Here is a 19,122-nt window from a genome sequence, read left to right on the forward strand (position 1 = left end):
AATCTTCAAAGCAGATTCCAAAGATAAAAGGAAATCAAATTTATATAAAAAAAGAAAAATTTATTATAGGTGAAAAATAGCTGCACCTAGCCGAAAGAGTAGCTTGACTGCCCCTACTATATTAGATTAGGACTAGCATGTAGCTTGAAAAGTTAAGTTGTCAAAAGCAGGTTCGCCAACCCAGCGCACACACCACACAATAAATGGACAGTATCAGTTTTGTCAAACTCCAAAATTGAGGATGTCAAAACAAGTATGTTAACATGCAATTGACACAAAACTGTCAGGCCTCACTGTCATATGTCAGCTCAACAAATGTTACCAATTATTCATAATCTCACTGCCTGCATTTCGAAGACAACTTCTGACATTCTGTCACAGATCTTTTACAGTCGTTTTGCTCTCTTTTGTCTCTCGGTATGTTAAAATTCGGCAGCAGAGAGACGACTTGCCAACGATAAGTAAAGGCACGCTATCAGAATGAATGCAGCACAGCGCTGGATATTTCTGTTTAAGCATCCTTGAGCAACTCTCAGACAAATGAGAGAAACATATGTGTGCATGCTATTAATCACACAGAATAACATGTTTCCGTAGCAATTGATTACGAGCTGGGCTGGTGTTGCCGCTGGGTGATATGTGAAAAGCACACGCACAAACCTCCAAAACGCAAAATCCCGGCCTGTGATGAATGTAGTTGACAGGTGACTCACGTGTCATTAAAAATGATTTTTTTTTTAGCCTGGAAACACCACCCTGAGCACACCATTTTTCACAACTGCTTCAAGGAACAAAGAGAACGAAAAAACATTTATGAATAAAACAGCAGAAAAGCAATCAATCTGAAGAAAGACGTTTGTCAGCGAGTGAGTGAGTGAGTGGCGACCAGCTGACAGAGTCGGTCAGATTGTTTCAGAAACCGGCTTACTGCCACAATATACAAGAGCGTTTGCACCGACCACCTAATCTATGCCACACACGCTGGAATAAAAATATATGACCGATCGACACCATGTGTGTTAGTTTAGTTTAATAACCTGGACTCATAATGCTGCCAATCAGGGTCGAAACTGTCAGGAAAGTAAGATCCATTTTCAGTCTATAAACACACTGATAAATATCTATTTGTAATCGTTAATCATAATTGACATGATTATTATTACTACTATTATTACTACTACTAATAATAATATTAATGGTGACAACAAAAACAACTTTGCATAATTTAGGTTGTGTACTATATGAACTACCTATAAAGCAACAAAAGAAAACAACAATAAAAAGCCAAACAAACAAAAAAATTGTTTAAATAACCGCGATCCAAACAAAACAAAAACATAACTAACATCAAAATAAAACAAACTAACAAAAACAATATAGCTAAATAAAATAATTAAATAAATGATTGATTGATTGATTGATTGAAGGAGATCTGACACTTTGAATTTGGAACAATTATTGTGCATAACTTTACATGTTATTTATTTTGTCTAGTCCTCATTTTATCATTTTGGACTCTATTCCAAGTGTGACAAGTCTTTGATTTACATGAATCACACTGCAATTCAAATGACTGTTTTTAGCGTTATGTCAGAGTTACCAGTCAACCCGGAAAGCAAGTTTTATTTACTTGCCAAAGTCAATTTCCCCTTACGTTTGGCACTCGGTGAGTGTTCGTTTTGGACCCCGTTGGGAATGCTACCGTGAACCACAAGTTTTACCATTACAAGATTTCTATGGGATTTTAAGAATTGTATCAGATTGTGTGTCAAATGTAATGAAACACTTCAAATGCAAAACAGAGCCTTCAACGGTAGACCTACATATTCTAATGAATAATTCACATGTAATTCAGTCATTCCCTTTGGCATTTCAGCTGTTTCCTGGGTTCATTTACATTTCATTCACTGCGTGACCTCATAATCAAATTAGACTGCTAGAACAAATGGATGTGTTCATAAAGAAAGAAAGAAAGAAAAAGAAAGAAAGAAAATGTAATAATATATGGCGGAAACTGTTCAAACTGGGCGATATATATTGCATATTCGCAGTACACTTGCGATACTTTTTTCATATGAAACAAACTTCAAAAGCAAAAATAGTGTTGGATCGTCATAAAATATTGTCTAAAATAATGTTTTATTTCTATTCACTGATTGAAAAAACACTATAGAAAGCTAGATTTTAACTTTATTTGCCTTAAATATAAAGATTTAGCTTTAAACATTACATTTAGTTAGTTTTTTACAGTACATCACCTACATATATATAACTTAAAACTTGAATGCTGTCTAATATACAACAGCATATCTCTTCGCATGTATTATTAGGTAAAATTATATTATTTTGGCTTTGAATGCATGAGTAAAGCGCTGTTTTGCGTTGGACAAGTAGAGAGGACGAAGATTAATAAAATGCACGTATTATATCTGCCAGCTATATGAGCTTGTATGAAATACAAAGCACTACTGCAGCCTAAAGGAGAGAAGGAGATTGAGTAAAAGAGAAGAGCCAGAAGAGAAACAGGGAAGAAAGCAAAGGAGAGGAAGTGTTTGTCTGTGGAGGGGAGAATCAATCTGAAGGCTAACTCAATCCCTCAGCGTTATATGGCTTGGTGGCGCGGGCCACAGGTCCAGATTGCAGATGATCTACATGCCTTTATGTAAGTGAAGCTAATCTGTCATGGCCTGAGGGAGGTGGGAAGAGCCAGACGGGGAGCTGGAGCTCCATCACTCTTACTCAGGCCTGCCAGTGCGGCCTCATAAACTACCAGAGTCACCGCTAATGAAGCACAGGCACAACACACAGCTGACAATCAACACGTCAGATGGATAGATAGACAGAATGATAGACAGACTGATAGATAGATAGCTAGATATATATATATATATATATATATATATATATATATATATATATATATATATATAATGCTACATATATATATATAAAGGGATCATATGATGTGATTTCAAATTGGAAAGTTAGTGCATAGATAAAGCTGAACAGACTAAAGTGAACAAAGAGATGTTCTTTATAGAAGTCATGACTTGTCCGTACCTCCTTACACAAAGAGAGATTGCAGAACTATTATTCTCGCTGTGGTCCGTCTGGAAATCAATGGTTAAGCTGTATTCACAACACCATTCCAGAAGAGTTCAACTCAAGAGAGTGTGTTCAGTGCATTTAAGGATAAGGATTTTTCTTATTAAAATATCCTGCTGCTTTCTTTTAAAACCTGAGTTTTGAGTAGCGTAGAGTCATGCCTTTTCCAATCACGGATGCAGACGCTGTGTTATGTTTATGAGGCGTGATGCAACGTGACAGGTAAAAATACAGTACCAAGTCATGATAATCTGTAATTACGTCCCCACTGGATACAGCTGACGAGGGTTTTTATTAGTGTCATAGTGCTGGGACACTGCACCATGTTATAGTAAAACATTTAATCAGACGTTTGCAGCCAATCACAATGCACTGGCTAGCCCGTTTCAGGAAGGCGGGGCTTAAAGGAGAAAAAATTATGTACAGTATGTGACAAATGATGTGTTTTTTGAAACTGCATAAACAAATTGCATTACACCAAATACCCAAAACAATATACTTTTTAGCAACATCATACGACCCCTTTAATTTTCTCATATATGGGCTTTAATCAAGTTGTGAACTAATTCTTTCTGATCTTTGAATGCCAATACCACTTCTTTAATAGTGCTTATGATTAAGCTTTTATCGCTTCTCCATGAATACAAATCTATTTGTGCTCCAGTTTTTCGGACTGAATTTAGGGAAGTTTCCCTCTCGCTCCACTCGCACCTCTCGGCTCATTCCCCATTCCACAATTAATTCAGTCATTTATCCTCCATCCCAGTCAAGGGCACGGCCCGAGATCTCTTAATTAAAGAAGAAAGAGGGAGAAGAAAAAGAAAGTTCTCCGTCTTCAAACGAAGCTCAAACCGGCACGCTGCTTTATCTGATCATTTAAACTCTCTTAACCCCTCTTAATTAATCCCAAACACACACTTTTGACATCCGGCGCTTGATTAATGAAATTAGCTCAGCGGAAGTCAAATAACATCAGCCTCGGACAGTGATAGCGTAACCCCAGGTGCAGCTTACGAGATCTGTACGCTTGTCTGAGGAACAACTGCTGGGAATCGCAGATATGAGAAAGTGATGCAAGAGGCCTTTGCACTGACGTAAACGGAGCACTTTTACTTCTGATGGTTCAGGTTGCACCATGCCATCCAGAAATTCAGAAATGTTCTTGGGTTTGAATTATTATACAAGATAACTTGCAACAGACGTTCATATCTCAAGTTTTTTTTTTTTTTTTTTACATTAGAATAAAATATATTCTTAGTTTATGATAGATACTGGACTTGGAATTTAAAGGAATAGTTTACCCAAAAATAGACAGAATACTATGGAAGTCGATGGCTGCGGTCACCTCTTAGATTAGTGACAGATTTTTGGGTGAACTATGCCATATGACTTTTCTTTATAATTGACCTCAATATAAAAAGACAGGTGTGACGTCTTTCCATTACATCACTGGCTGATCTGAAGTTTTCATTGGCTCAAAACTCCCGGTTTTTCACAAATTCAGGCCATAGGAAGTTCATGATATGCAGGATAGCGTCCGGTCACGTAGTGGTAAATCTGCAATAATAAAAAGACAGATTAAAAAATAATTCAGCTTCAGCAAATCTAAGCTGATAAAAGCTGTGTCAAAAGCAGCTACATTTATTCAAATACGTAAATAAAAGGGCTAATCTATATCCTATTCACCACAGGAGACCAGGGTCAGTCTCTGAATAGTGTCTGTTTCCATCCATAATGGCTTGTAGTTATCAGTTTATCACACCTGAAGCCAGAATAGAGCGGCTTTCAGAGTGTGAAACAGTGTGTTGCTTTAATTACCTGCCGTTCGATGTCAGCTAACAGGCTACTCGCTCCCAGCCGGAAAAGGTGAGGATTGAGCCACTCGTCTCCGAGCTCTTCCTTCATCAGGGTCAGCCACACCAGGGACTCTTGTGCTGTACGGATGCCTCCCGCGGGCTTGAAACCCACCTGAAGAACAACAAATCAGCATCACTCAAACAGGCTGGATCATCTATGTAAAAAGAAAGTGATTTGGAAGCACTATGGGTCATTTACCTTATAGCCTGTCCTTAAATAGTAGTCACGAATGGCCCGCACCATTACTATGGCAACAGGGTAAGTGGCATTGACTGACTCCTTGCCGGTTGAAGTTTTGATGAAGTCAGATCCTAGTGGTTAGAAAGTACAGGATACAAAACCTTTCTTTCAGTCTGCTCCGTTTTTATGATTTTTAGGTCAAAGCCAATGGAGACAATTATATATATATATATATATATATATATATATATATATATATATATATATATATATATATATATATATATATATATATATATATATACACACATAATTAGTAATGTAAAAATATTATTTACTTAGCAAAGCTTAATATATATATATACATATTTATCATTTAATTACAAAAATTGTAAAAAGAAAACCCTTTCAAAGTAATACTATTATTGTTAGCATTTTAAAAGCTTAATTAATCCATATCATCCAAAAAACTGACATTTAGCATCTAAGTACACTGTGAATAATTTGCCCCTTTAAAAAACTTCTTGGACATAATCGTTAAGGGTCATATAACGTGTTCAAGTTGTAAAGAAATAAGCTATTCGTTTTTATTTAATGACTGCACCGCAATATTTTCATCAAGCTGAAACTTTTCTTGAAAATGACGTTAAGACCATCAAAACTGACATGAGTGCAAAGAGAGCGAAAGATTTGAATGAAAACAACACGGCTTTAATTGTCCGAATTAACTTCGCTAACATCTCCAAAAACTTCCATCTGACACTTGTTTTGTTCGGACTGACAGGTCAAAGTTGGCTCCAGCGAGCTCCGAAAATAGAAAGTCCTGCACATTTTTAGCACCTCCATTCAAGCACTTCGGAGAGGCGTCAGATTTTTGCACCCCGACAGGACATTAGTCGCGAGGGCAGGGGAGGCTAGACAAGAACATATGGTCCCGTCGGCAGGGTGCAGAGGGTGTGCGTTCGTTCATCAATAAGAGCTTTCATTTCTCCCTTCCTCTCCTTCATAGCCAATTACAGTTTATCAGCGTTCCGATAAAAATAGAAGATAAAATGACGCTTCTAATGGATGAAGCACAAACTGTGGACCAGCTCTAACCCCCAGCACCCGGGTCCCGCCTGCCCTTCCTCATGCCTAATGACTGTTCATTACCGCACAGAACAAGATGAACATTTTCCAGTTCATTAAAGATACGTTCTATGTGTTTTTCCACTCTTTTTTCCACCCCTTCCCCTTTCCTCTGACACTCTTTCACTCTATTGCTCACCCTCTCCCTCAAACTGACATAATCCTTGAGATTCGTTCTGGGGAGTCTTAATTACACGATAATGGATAACGGTTATTAAACGCGGGCGACAGTAATGAAGCTCTATTCATTTGCGGCGGAGCGGGGGGACACTGCCGGAGAGCGTGGGAGTAAAATAGCTCCGGCGTCGCAGATTAATAGGTGAAATTATCATTCAATTTCAGAAACCTCATACGCAATTCATAGGAACAAGGGGAGATTAAGGAATGAGCGCGGCGACAAAAGCAATGCATTTTAATAACGATCCCTATCAGAGCCGCTGACAATTGGGTACAGTAATCGGCTTAATGTGCAATGGCTATTTAAGCATACAGTCACTGGTCTACTCTGTGTGTGTGTGTGTGTGTGTGTTTGGACATCTGGATGCGGAGCACAGAAAGGATGAGCAATGGCGCCACGCTGTGGGCAGAAGATCAAACTTGCTAAGGCAAGCATCACTGTTAGTATCCATCATAACAGGAGATCAGATTTAACCGGTTAGCTTGTGCAGCTAGTCCCTGCCGGTGAAAGCTGTTACTGCACAGACGCTTAAACGGCATTTTCTGACTAAAGGGAAGAAAACGAATCGTAAAATAAATAAAAGATTTTAAATGCGTTAAGTCATTTGTTATATAATTATTTATTTAAAATAAATACTAAACTAATTATTTATACTGAGTAAAACCTTATTTATGCAATAATGGATAATAATATGGAAACAATTATATGATGCATAGTGTGAAACATAACAGTTACATATGTTAAAATAAATGAATGAATACTTAACCTAATATTTATAATAACTATGTCCTTAATTAAAAAACAAAGATGTCGGTGATCTGAATTAAAATTATTACTGGTATTTTTTAAAAGGCAGGTTGACACAACTGTCCTGATATATGTGGGGGTAATATAATTTGGCTAAAATAATAATAATAATAATAATAATAATAATAATAACCCATGCCCTCTAACACGTATATATTTTGCAATAATGAATAATGAAAAAATCAGGCTCAAGGTATAATGATGCAAAATGCTCATGACATCTCTGTGCATATCAACATGAAGAAATAAATGGTTTATAAATAATAAGACTTTTTTATGATGAAGTTCGAGGCTGCACAAGTTTCCTACAGCAATGTTTCCTACAGTAATGTTTCCTATACAGTAATGTTATTTCTGCTATTTAACACTAAACTACACTTCTGATCTCTACGCCTAATGTTCTCACCTGCCATCATGGACACCAGACTGGCCTTGTAGACGTTCGTGAAGGTTCCCAGCTCTCCCACCGCCAGGATGGTCTTCATATGGGCATCTCCACAGGCCTCTCTGAACTGCCGGATCTCGTCGTAGAGAGCTGAGGAGACAGAAATAAACTCCCATTCACATGCATGTTCACCTACTATCAAACTAGAACTAAAGAAAAACACACTGATGGGTTTTTTGAACAGCTGTTCAGTCTGGAAAAGACCAAAAAGTACCAGGCTGCTGGTTTAAGAGGGTTTTTTGGTGTCTACTTCCTTTAGTGCTCTGGTGACACATACCTGTCCACTGCCCAGTGAGTGCCAAAGTCCGGTTTATGACGATATCTATCTCCGCAGCACCGTCCTCCACGGCCATCTGTACCTCAGCGAGACGCGTCTTCAACGGTGTCTGTCCAGCAGGGAAACCAGTGGCCACTGGAGCAAAGAGAGTGAGAAAGAGCGAGCAAGAGGTGAGACAATGAGGTTGCACCCTCTCTGGGAAGATGTTTGAAGAAGGAATGAAACGTGTTTTAAGATAAGCACTTTCAAACGTCTTACCAGATGCGACAGGAAGACTAGAGTTGGCTGCTTTAAGAGACTTCACAGCATCAGCCACTCGTGACGGGTACACACACACCGCTGCAGTCGTGACTCCTGAAATCATGCACACACACACACGCACACACAGTCAAAACTAAAGTACAATGAATTTAATGTAAAGACGTAACTGTCTTAAGAAAAATAAAGCATGAAAATATAAAGAAAATTTGGTTAGTCTACTGTATATTATGTTGCATACTACTGTTTTATTAAGCAAACGGTACAATTTAAGTTGTTCACTTAGTCACTTATCTCGAAATAATATCGAATTAACTTAATATCAACTTGAAAAGAGCTTTGTCTCCCTCTTGTGTGCAGATCTACAGTGACAACCTTATGTTACTGTTACTGACAGCCATAAATACAATATAAAGTATAATAAATAAAATTTAATAATATAACAAATAAAATGACTCTTAACATTTTTATATAAATATTTGTAGCACTTTTTTTAAATAAATTTTGAAAACTGTTTAATGTTTTGTGAAAACTGTAATTGCTTTTTCAACATTTAACTAAAATGTAAATCTTTTGTGACATTAATGTCACTTTTAATTATTTTCTTTAAAAAAATCTATTTATATATATATTTTACTACATAAATATTTTACTACACTGGTGAGTTTACTTTGTAATTAAGCTGTCCTTTGTAGTGCATCTGCGTGGATCTAAATTTCTGCATAAATCGATCTGTTTTTATAATCTAAAATACAGTAACAGTAACTAGTTTGATAGTTTTAAATGGTTTGAATTCATTTTTTGTTATGTTTAATGAAACAAAATGTTTTACATTATTGCAAACTGCAATCTTAGTAACAGAAGATAAAAGAGAGACGTGGAATCAGTTATTCAAGGGCACCAAGAGGGATATACGAAACAGTCCTCCAGACAGAGGCACCTTTGTCATGCATATCCATGCTCTTCAGCAGATCGTGACGAATCGGCTGTGTGGCCTTCATACAGAGTCGATGGACATTGGAAGGTGTATCGTCACCAGCAAGTGTCGTCAGATCGATACAGGTGACAGCCTTCAGCAGCCAGGCAGCCTACGGTAACAAAAAAACAAACATGCATCTGATCTGACATAAAGTAAATTAAGAAATGCAGTGTACTGTTTACCTGCCACTGTTTTTTGGCCACTTTGCGTCCCTGGATCTGCTGAGCTCGTTTAAGAACAGCCTGAGTGTTGACTCTGACTTTCGACACCCATTCAAGATCTAAAATAAAGCAAGAATGAATAATAAAAGAGCTTTTAAAGTCAGTTTTGTCTTGTTATCTTGTCCCTCTGCTCATTGTGAGTCATGAGACCCACAAGTCATGTGAGATTAATTAAGTGCATTTCAGCTGCAACTGGCTTCAAATCAACAGCATATATGGAAGAAAGAAAGAAATCCAGAATAAGACTGAACATTAGTTACAAAGGCCAGCTGAAGACTGGATTTGGGAGTTCATAACTGCTCAGATGGAGTTAAAAATTAACTACACATAACACCAAGAATATACTTTGCACTTTACATGTATAATGTTAGACGTACATACAAAATTACACCACTTTCACAAATTAAAAAAAAAAAAAAGTTTTGCTTAATCTAATGTTCACACGATCACGTGGAAGAAGTAGCGGTTTATGTTAGATAAATGTAAAAGCTTTGATTCGTTCGGAGAAAATGATAATACGACAGAATTAAATAAAAAAAGACAGCTCACCAAGATCCATCCCGGGATTTCTAGCTGACATGATGAAATATAAATTGCAGAATTAAATTAATTTAGAAAATAATCGGTTTATTTAAGCAAGTGGTACCGCAGCGCACTGACAGCTTTAAGACACTATACGTCTTCCGGGATTGCTCGTCGCTGATACGTCGACGCAGAACTCTTTCAGCCAATCATTTTACATCTACGCGAGGCGTAGAATGATGACGTTTAGCGAAGGCTCCAAAATGACATGGGATTTAATTTTGATGAGAGATCTTTTATTTAATAACTTATTTTTAACGAGGGAAATAAGAGTAAATAAACGAGAGGCAAAGTCAGATAAGAGAGCATCAGACATCGACATCCTCTTTCCTGTATGCGAAAATATGCATAATTAAAATAAGTATATTATTTTAATCACAAAGTACATGATGTTGTTTTCACACTCAGTGCAAAATATTTCCGTGATTTACCCATTCATCGTGAAATTAACTTTAAATGTTTAATGTATATAAACTGTGTTAAAAGTAAGAAAAAAGGTTTGAAAGACATGATGTGAAACATGAAAAGACAAACAAGTTGCTACTGTTCAGTCTGATTTATTGTTAGACAACTGTCTAATTGAGCTTTTGAAATAAACCATGTTTCAGGCTTTAAATGAAAATTGAAATGATGGCAACAATAACAAAACAACGACCAATTAAACCTTAATGAGATATTGAAGTGCACCTTGACAGCTGTTAAGACATTAAGCAAGGTAACATTGCTCTGGCCCTAATAGATTTACACTGTATAAACAATAAGGGGAGTTTAGAAATATATATTCTGCACAACATGTTTGTACCGTAACAAATTTGGTATTAAGATATGACAAATGTCTATAAAATTGTTTTAAAATGATATGGTAATAAACAAGGACAAGTTATGACTTCAATTACATCAACTTACATACAACCTATTCACACTGATCTACATATCATTCTCTTGAGTAAGTATGGTAAAAATGGCACTTCACAATTCAGATTTGATCATTCTATTAAATAACTGTTAAGTACATATGATTTGAGAATAATGCTTTTCTAAGTACATGATGGAACTCTTTCATAGAGGCACGATATAAAATAGGATATAGTTATTGGTGATTTTTGGTTTTTTTACTACTATTATTATTATACAATAAAGTCAAGTGTGAAATTAGCTAATTATTCATTATTAATCATTATGTAAAGAAAACCCAAAAACACATTAATTACGTTCTTTCCAGCTTTGGCATGTCTGTCCTTGGCACTGATCACCCTAAGGCTGTTCCCTGCGAGAACAAGAACTGTCTGGAAAGAGCTGCCTGCTGGATTTGGAGCTGGGACTGGTAATGGACAGAAGATTCAGTCTTGAGCTGCCCAGCGGAGACTCTTCTGAAGTGGTTTGCTGGAGAGGAGATGACAGAATGTTTAGTGTAATATTACATTTCCAATAATTTCACATTTAATTTCATAAGCTTAAACAAAGATCTGCCACATCATCCTATTAAAGTGCTTTTTTCTGCACATTCATTTGTTTTCGATATTAAATGGACATATTTTTTTTATTTCATTGCTTTCCTACATTTCATTTCATTAATAATTTGTGTAAATACGTATTTCTTCATCATTGCACAATTATAATGCCATTGCACCAACGTGCATGTGGCAAGTAAAGCTTATGGAGTTTTTATTTTATTTTTTACATTATGGCACACTTTCGGTCGATCATTTCCAGATGTTCTAGTGCATCCATTACCTTTGGTTGTTTAGTCGGTGTACTGCAGATGTCCACAGGAACGATCCGTTTAGAGCCCCTACTGCACTCATTCGAGGGAGAGCTGACTGCTGCGTTTTCAACGCGATCGGATGCGTTCTCGTTCTCACTGAAACTGTCCATGGTCGGCCAAGAGTAGGTTTGACTGAATGCTACATCATCTTGTAAAGAGATACTGCATGTTGGACGGCTTTGTTCGTTTTCGCCCTCGTAGAGTTGGTGTACACATGAAGGTCTGGAAAGCTTCGAGTGCTGACGGCCAGGGCTCTGCGAGACCACTGGTGTGGACTGTGAAGGGCCGAAACCGTGGTTCACAGGAGTTTCTACTGGAATCTGACTGCATGCAGGCTGAGCCGAAGCGTTTTCAGGACGTTGTTGGTAAACTGCACTCGTGTCGAAGCGGCACAATTGTGTGTTACGAGGGATGATCCTTCTCTTGATGGCTCCTTCTATATCACGATCTCTTCCCACCACATAAACGCGCTTCTGACCGCGTGTTACCGCGGTGTATACGTGCTGCCAGTTTTGAGCGGTGCTGTCTCCAAGAACGTACACAATAGTTTCGGCCTCTGAGCCCTGTGAGAAAACAAATTAGCGACATGAAGCCGGGACAAATACTGATGTCAGGTGTGAACAGAGCTGTATAAATGAACAAAAAGCATCAATACCTGAAAAGTGTGAATGGTTCTTGCCCAGGCATGGCGCAGTTTACACTCTCTCTGTAGCTCTCTGTAGCTACAAGTCAGCACGCGTCCGTTGTCATCATCTAGCGTCAGGTAGCGTATCATTTTACGCCCGTTTCCTTCATCCTCCTGCTTATCCTGTGATTGATACAGAAGAATGACACGGGGAAGTTTAAACGAATCAATAATTACTCATTTCCGAAAAAGACTCTTGCAAGTTCTCAAGGCAGAATTTGGGGATTATTAAATGAAAAAATACACAAATTGCTAAATAAAACATCAGTACATGTTTAATGAAGAAAATTTCCCCATTGCACAGTCGCTCTTTCTTCTCTTTCATCTCTTTCATCTGTTCATTTTGAGTCTGATTCCTGCCATTATCATGGGAAGACTGAGCGCTATGTTGTACAGTTCTGGCAGTATCAAAGGAAGTCACTTCTTTCTTATCACCATGGTCTCTGACATAGCCATTCTTAGTGCAGCAAACTTTATCATCTGGTTGAAAGTTTAGTTTGTTTTTGGAAGTCCTGAAATTAATGAAAATGAATATTAACACACTCGGCTAAACATGCATCATATAAAGCTGGGGAAAAAATGTTTATATCAACAAATAAGAAAGTGTCCTGATTATATAGTTCTAAGAAAAACTAACTTCTATTTACACACCTTGTAATGTGTTTAGAATAATGTCTGCAACAAAGCTCGTTGATCAAATCGCAGTCCTTCCTGTGAACAATAAGGACAGCAGTTTTAGCCTAAAGATTCGCTGAAAAAGGCTATCGGTTGTATTGGAGAGACAAATCGTAACCGTACCTCCTGAAAGTCACAAACTGTGACGATTTATCATCCTCCAGTCCAGGACCTTCGCTGAGTAAGTATGTAATGGCATCCTGGAGGTCTATGCAGCAAAATATGATCAAATACATTTCAAATACAGACTTTTTGCCCATTAAAGCGAATACGTACAATGTCACAGCACCCACAAGAGCTTTTGCAATTGGTCAGTGTTAAATTTCAACAATGTATTTGAATTCTAATTGCAGTGACAAAGTTGCACTAGTGAAATATATTGAAGATGTCTGTGTAGCTTCAGGACTGATTGATCTCAACCCAAAGTGTTGAATGTGTCACACGTGACAGGAAGTGTGTTCAGGAACTATCGAATGAAAACAAGCCAGACATACAGGAAGCAAAATGTGATTAAAGTGTGCTTCTTTTGTTATTCTGATTGTATGGGCCGTCAGGTTCACACCTTTAATGCCTGAGCACTCGATGCTCTCCTGAGGCACAGTCACAGTAAAGATACCACACATCATTCTGCAGATCCAGCTTATGACAATCAAGTGTTACAAAAAGAATAAATGTTCAAATATTTAATAACTGCTCACTTACCAAACATATCCTTTTCACCACATGTTTGGACAAAAATGAACCTTTTGTCAGATGGCACCTTGGAAGGTCTCATCATGTTTACAATAGCATCAAACTCCAGAGGACTGTAACGTTTCTTTTTACCCATCTCTGAGATGCTGAAATGTTATGGAAATAACAACAGTATGTTTAATAAATTAATAAAGGTTTATATTAAATACACACAATTACCAGTAGACCACAAAGGAGCTAAAAGGAGGTTTGTAAAAATGTATATAACCCCATTAAACAATAAGAATACAAACTATCTGCTCACAGTCCAGCGTTTCTGACGATGAGCTCAGACTCGGCGCGATGGTTGGTCTGCATCTCAATGGCCCACTGGACCTTCCTGAGACCTTCAAACAGATCGAACAGTGCGTTTCCAGGCTCGATGCTGGGCAACTGTCTCACATCTCCTGCAGACACAACAGGATTGTTTTTTTATTTTGTTTATTAGTAATACAAGAAGGTACCTAAGCCCTAAATATTATGCATGCAATATGCCTTTACCCAAAAGGATGAACTTCTGGAGTTGTGCGTGTTTAGTAAGCATGCTGAGAATGGAGTGAAGGATCTGAACAGACACCAGGCTCCCCTCGTCGACCACCAGCACCCGCACCTTTGAGAACTTCCATTTCTGAGGATTACCACTAGGATCTTTTTTTGTGTTCATGAAACTCCATAAAACCTAAAAGAAAGGGGATTTTTGTGTAATATAGGTAACTAATACAATGCATTTATATCTGGATTACTGAAATAACATATTAAACTTATAACCGAAACACATATTAAAACAGCAAAAGTGCATTAACCATTGACAAACCTTGTACAAGTTATAATGCTGTGTCATGAAATATTATGTAGTAACATTACGTATATGTAACATGACGTTATGAAATGCAGTGTTCCACTTTAAAAACATGTATAATACATTCATTAACATGATATATATATGTTAATTACTGTGTATATTGTTAAGTAGTGTACAGTTGTTTATGTAACACTATGTTATCAAATGTTATGTCGTTATGTATTAAGTGTAAGATTTAAAATGTAATGTCATCTATTGTTTAAGTCATGTACGTTTTTTTTGGTTTTTTTTTAACTTGTGTAAGGTTTTATTAGGAAATTCTATGTAATCAGACTATACCTGGTGCATAGTATAAGAAGTGAACCCGGTTCTCTTGGTGAGAAGTGAAGCAGCTCTTCCTGTAGGAGCAGTGAGGAGAACCTCTACAGGCTTTTCACTGTCACTCCCTTCATCATCGTTTTTCTCCTCGTGATCGTCTGACAGCAGCCCATTAATGAAGCCTTGAGAGTCATTCTGAAAGTCCTCACAGGCCTTCAACACCTCTTCTCTGTCACTTGTCTGTTGCTCCATGGCCGCCTTAAACACCAGGCTGACCACTGTGGTCTTCCCACAACCGCCCTTCCCGCTGATCACGGTCACCGGGTTGGCGCACATCATTTCTGCTGCTCGCACCTGATCGGGGTCTAACTCTATAGTTGATGGATCAATGTCAACGGAGTCATTCGAGGAGTCCGAGTCTGAAGTTGCGCTTTCCTCTTTAATGGTGAGCTTTGTAATTTCACAGGCCTGAGGAGAGTCACATGTTGGCGTTTCTCCACTGTGACGGACAGCGTTTGAAGTAGCAGGCTGGGGAAAAGCAAGATCTACATGCTCAGCCTTAACCTCCTGATCAATGTCATTTTGTGCTTCTGAGGCTGAGATTTTTGAGTCAGCCTTAGAACTTCCGTGTCTTTCACGAGCCTTCGCCCTTAATCTATCCAGTTGAGCTTCTTGAAGCACCTCTCTCACGTCCAAGTGGATCTTCCAGGGGTCTCCCTCAACCAGGCCTCTTAAGCATTCAGCAATGCCTTTCTCGTAGCCAAAGAGGTTCCGAAGTGCCACCCTCTTACTTTCTCTTTTAAGCACCCCCTGCTCCGCAAGAAAATGTAAAGCATCCCAGGCACCCGAAACTCCCGTCTCCTTCTGTATTTTGTCTACCAGCAGATCCTGGTTGGCGTATGTGCTGCCATCGGCCCTGCAGCGTCTTTTCAGTTCTGTATACACCACCAAGGCATTACGCTGCAGCACCGGGAATCTCCAGAATAAACGACAAAGCTTGAACGCGTCCATATGTGCTTCACATCGGACCAGATGTAATTCTTTAAACATGATCTGTTGAAAAAGTTAGAAAAATATTCATATTAACCGATTAAATGAGCATAAGATTTTAAATAAAACCACCAGATTGGCAAACTTACGTAATTAAAGCCCAGCTTCCATGCATCAGTTTTAATGAGCTCCTCAAGTTCGGCCAATGTATTTGTATTGTTTCGTTCTTGTGCAGTAGAACCATCACGATCGGAAGTTTCTGGCACGTTTTCCATCGTTCCCTTGTTCATAATGTCCTTAAACTGGCCTGGCAGCAATGTTGGTAAGTATTTCATGATTTCAGGGTACAAGCTGGCAACTCTCACGTGTGTCCAAGCCTCTGTTTTGAAAAAGAACAAGAACGTAAATATAATTTCAGTATCACTTCATATTGATTATGCATGCCGAAGTGTATATGCTTTAGAAAGTTACTTCACATCTGGTTGTGTCCAGGGTCTTCTGTGTCTTTGCTTTATAACTAAATCTATTTTGAATTGTTGCAGATTGGAATATTTAACCAAAAACTATTTTACGCGTCATGCGAATGAAATAAGTAAACATGGTATACATTCACAACCTGAGCGTTTGACATTTGACTTGAGCTGTTCAGCCACAGCTTTATTCCCGGGAGATGAATCTTCGAAATCCTGCAGGACGTCCAGCACAGTCACAAGCTCCACATATCTGTCCTTGGGCAACCACTCCATGAGCATGTTAACAAAGTCAGGTTCTGCCCTACATGCTTTAAGAAAGAGAGACATGAGTGGCCGGCCCTCTCCTCCCAGATCAGTACGGAGCCTGTAGGAGGGGTAGCCTTTGATGAAATTTTTGTGTCGGCCTTGACGAATTGTACAGGTAACCTCCCACCAGGGATCATGGAGAGGAAAACGGCCGTCAACCCAATACGTCTTATTACCGGTCATCAATTGCACTGCAAAAGAAGATTATGAGACACGCATGAAGCCTTTTGGTGCCTAAAAAAGATGTATATAAACTAAAAATGATACTAAAATAAAAGCTTCACTTATTTGAGCCACAATATGTCGATTTTAAGTGAAATCCTACAATCTATATTGTTTTAAAAAAAAAACATGCTCATTAATAAATAAATCAATTAAATGAAACGTGCACAATTTGTTTCTAATAACAAAGCAAAGATTGTTTTTTGGTAACGTATTTTCTGTGCCACACATCTATGTTTACGTTAAGCGTGTGATACAGCCGCAAAACACTCATCTGGTCATCAATAAATAACACCAGATGAAAACAAATGTTTGTTAGCATTGAGCTGTACCTTGTTTTGACGCTGGCACGGAAGATTTGAACATGCACCCCCCGGACGAAACCGAATCCATCTCTTTCATGTCGAGAAACTCGGGCTGTGCTTCCTCTTCTTCATCCTCGCTTTCTGAAACGTCTTCTTGGTTTGTCTGCACGGCGTGGTGTTCTGGTAAAATGTAACCAGTTATGGTTTTTAAGCCAGCGGTGGGACTCTGCAGCGCCATGCCGAGTGCGGACCGAGGCGCAGGCTACAGTCAGTTCAGTTCGCGGGTCATTTCTTGACTCATGACATTAAACAACACTGTCAAAGAAGGACAATCACTTCACGTCAAAATAAAAGTTCACTGAGTTTAGACGCGGCTTCCCGTCAGTAGAATCACTCAAGAGCAAGATAAACAATTATTAAAAATGTAAAATAGTAGTTCCAAGTGTAGTCTCTGCAGTCGTTGGTATAGTATAGTTCAAACGTGTATTTGAAATTTTAAATCATTCTGGAATGAGAATGTTAGATATGTGCATTCCGTTATCAAAGAATTATAAACATGCTATCAAAAACAATGAGAAGGTTCACGGTTAAAATGTGGCGGGATGCAGAGGCGAGGACAAATATATGATATTGTAATATTTTCTTGATTTGTGTAACGATAAAAAAGCAGGCATTTAAATCCAAACGTCAAATCTACCCTTTAGAAAAAACAGAAAGTGCATAGATTGATGCTTGATATTTCGAACATTAAAAGCTTGACAAAAATACCTGTTGAAGACAATGGCACTCATAATGTGAGTCAATTCATTGCCTATACCAGCTAATTTCAGAAAGCTAACAATATAAGAAAACTAAATATTCATTAGATGATTAAAGATCTAGAAATAGAGTCTAAAATAGCTTCCATTCAGCTTACAGCGTATTTCTTTGTTCTGTTTATTTTATTCACTTTTTTGAAACTTTCGTAGTATTTCCAGGATTGAATCATCTTGGATCTTGAATCAGTGTGGTTTCCTCTTTTTGCCACTACCCATTCTGCTTAGAAAACGAAATCATTCATAATAACTGCATACGTGTTCCCTCTTCTCAAGGAAGCTCCTCGCTCTGAAACAGAGGCTCTTCTGAAGTGGTTTGCTAGAGCAAGAGTCGGTCACACAATGATTCTTTTATATTTCTTCAGATGTTTTACTCTGCTACCTTTGTGAGTTTGCGCTGTATACCACTGGAGGCCACCGGTGTGGACCATCTCCATCTCCAAGAACATACCCAGCTGTTTCTGCCTCTGAGTCCTGAGGTGAAAAGCGTTTTCATCATGTCCGCTTTAACGACAAGGCGACTTATTTTGTCCACTGGATCGAAATAACTGAAATGTTGGTTAGTTCACACAGCGGCATTCTAACTTCAACTTTAATCAAAGAAATGGATCGGTTTCTATTTTAATTTGTTATTAATGGCGATATTACTGTAGCACTCAACGAGATTATCCCAAAATAAAAGTCTCTGTCAAACATAATATGTTTCGTTTCTTTTATTAACAGGAACAGTGTATTTATTTTTGCTAATTAATTCCATTTTACAAATTAATCACACTTAGTAACGTCGTCAACAATTTGTAGACACTGTAAGGTAGCAAATAATGACTAAGGAAATGTTTTAACACAGTGTTAGTTCGTCCTTTCAATTTAAAAATCAGTATTTCAACTTTATACATTCAAAATTATAAACATGGTTTAGGAATAAGTTATGTTTATTTCAAAAACAACTTTCTTTTGAAATATGTTAAAATACTTCAAATATATAATATAAAAAAAGAAGCACAAAAACAACAACAA

The 19,122-nt window shown here is 37.9% G+C and overlaps 2 protein-coding genes across 3 annotated transcripts; both read right to left on the reverse strand.

Moving 5' to 3' along the window:
• Positions 1 to 4,195: 4,195 nt before the first annotated feature.
• Positions 4,196 to 10,128, reverse strand: dera (deoxyribose-phosphate aldolase (putative)). Of its 2 annotated transcripts, XM_043237831.1 has the most exons (9): positions 9,985 to 10,128; positions 9,397 to 9,494; positions 9,176 to 9,323; positions 8,236 to 8,331; positions 7,978 to 8,112; positions 7,662 to 7,790; positions 5,161 to 5,273; positions 4,924 to 5,073; positions 4,196 to 4,662 (listed from the first exon to the last, which is right to left on the reverse strand). In XM_043237831.1, exons 1-9 carry the CDS (start codon positions 10,013 to 10,015, stop codon positions 4,606 to 4,608), a joined length of 957 nt encoding a protein of 318 aa, XP_043093766.1. In that variant the 5' UTR covers positions 10,016 to 10,128; the 3' UTR covers positions 4,196 to 4,605. The 2 variants fall into 2 exon arrangements, with proteins under 2 accessions (XP_043093766.1, XP_043093767.1); XM_043237832.1 differs by lacking the exons at positions 4,196 to 4,662; positions 4,924 to 5,073; positions 5,161 to 5,273 and adding an exon at positions 7,170 to 7,566 and having other exon boundaries at positions 7,599 to 7,790.
• A 430-nt stretch (positions 10,129 to 10,558) lies between these two features.
• Positions 10,559 to 18,721, reverse strand: helb (helicase (DNA) B). The gene is made up of 13 exons (XM_043238009.1): positions 17,318 to 18,721; positions 16,601 to 16,954; positions 16,134 to 16,363; positions 15,016 to 16,047; positions 14,376 to 14,553; positions 14,140 to 14,281; positions 13,845 to 13,981; positions 13,266 to 13,350; positions 13,119 to 13,178; positions 12,739 to 12,979; positions 12,438 to 12,590; positions 11,752 to 12,345; positions 10,559 to 11,400 (listed from the first exon to the last, which is right to left on the reverse strand). The coding sequence occupies exons 1-13, from the start codon at positions 17,526 to 17,528 to the stop codon at positions 11,272 to 11,274; spliced, it is 3,546 nt and encodes a 1,181-aa protein (XP_043093944.1). The 5' UTR covers positions 17,529 to 18,721; the 3' UTR covers positions 10,559 to 11,271.
• Positions 18,722 to 19,122: the final 401 nt, after the last annotated feature.

This window comes from Puntigrus tetrazona, chromosome 4 (assembly GCF_018831695.1).
Source record: "Puntigrus tetrazona isolate hp1 chromosome 4, ASM1883169v1, whole genome shotgun sequence".
In the NCBI taxonomy this organism is placed as follows: domain Eukaryota; kingdom Metazoa; phylum Chordata; class Actinopteri; order Cypriniformes; family Cyprinidae; genus Puntigrus; species Puntigrus tetrazona.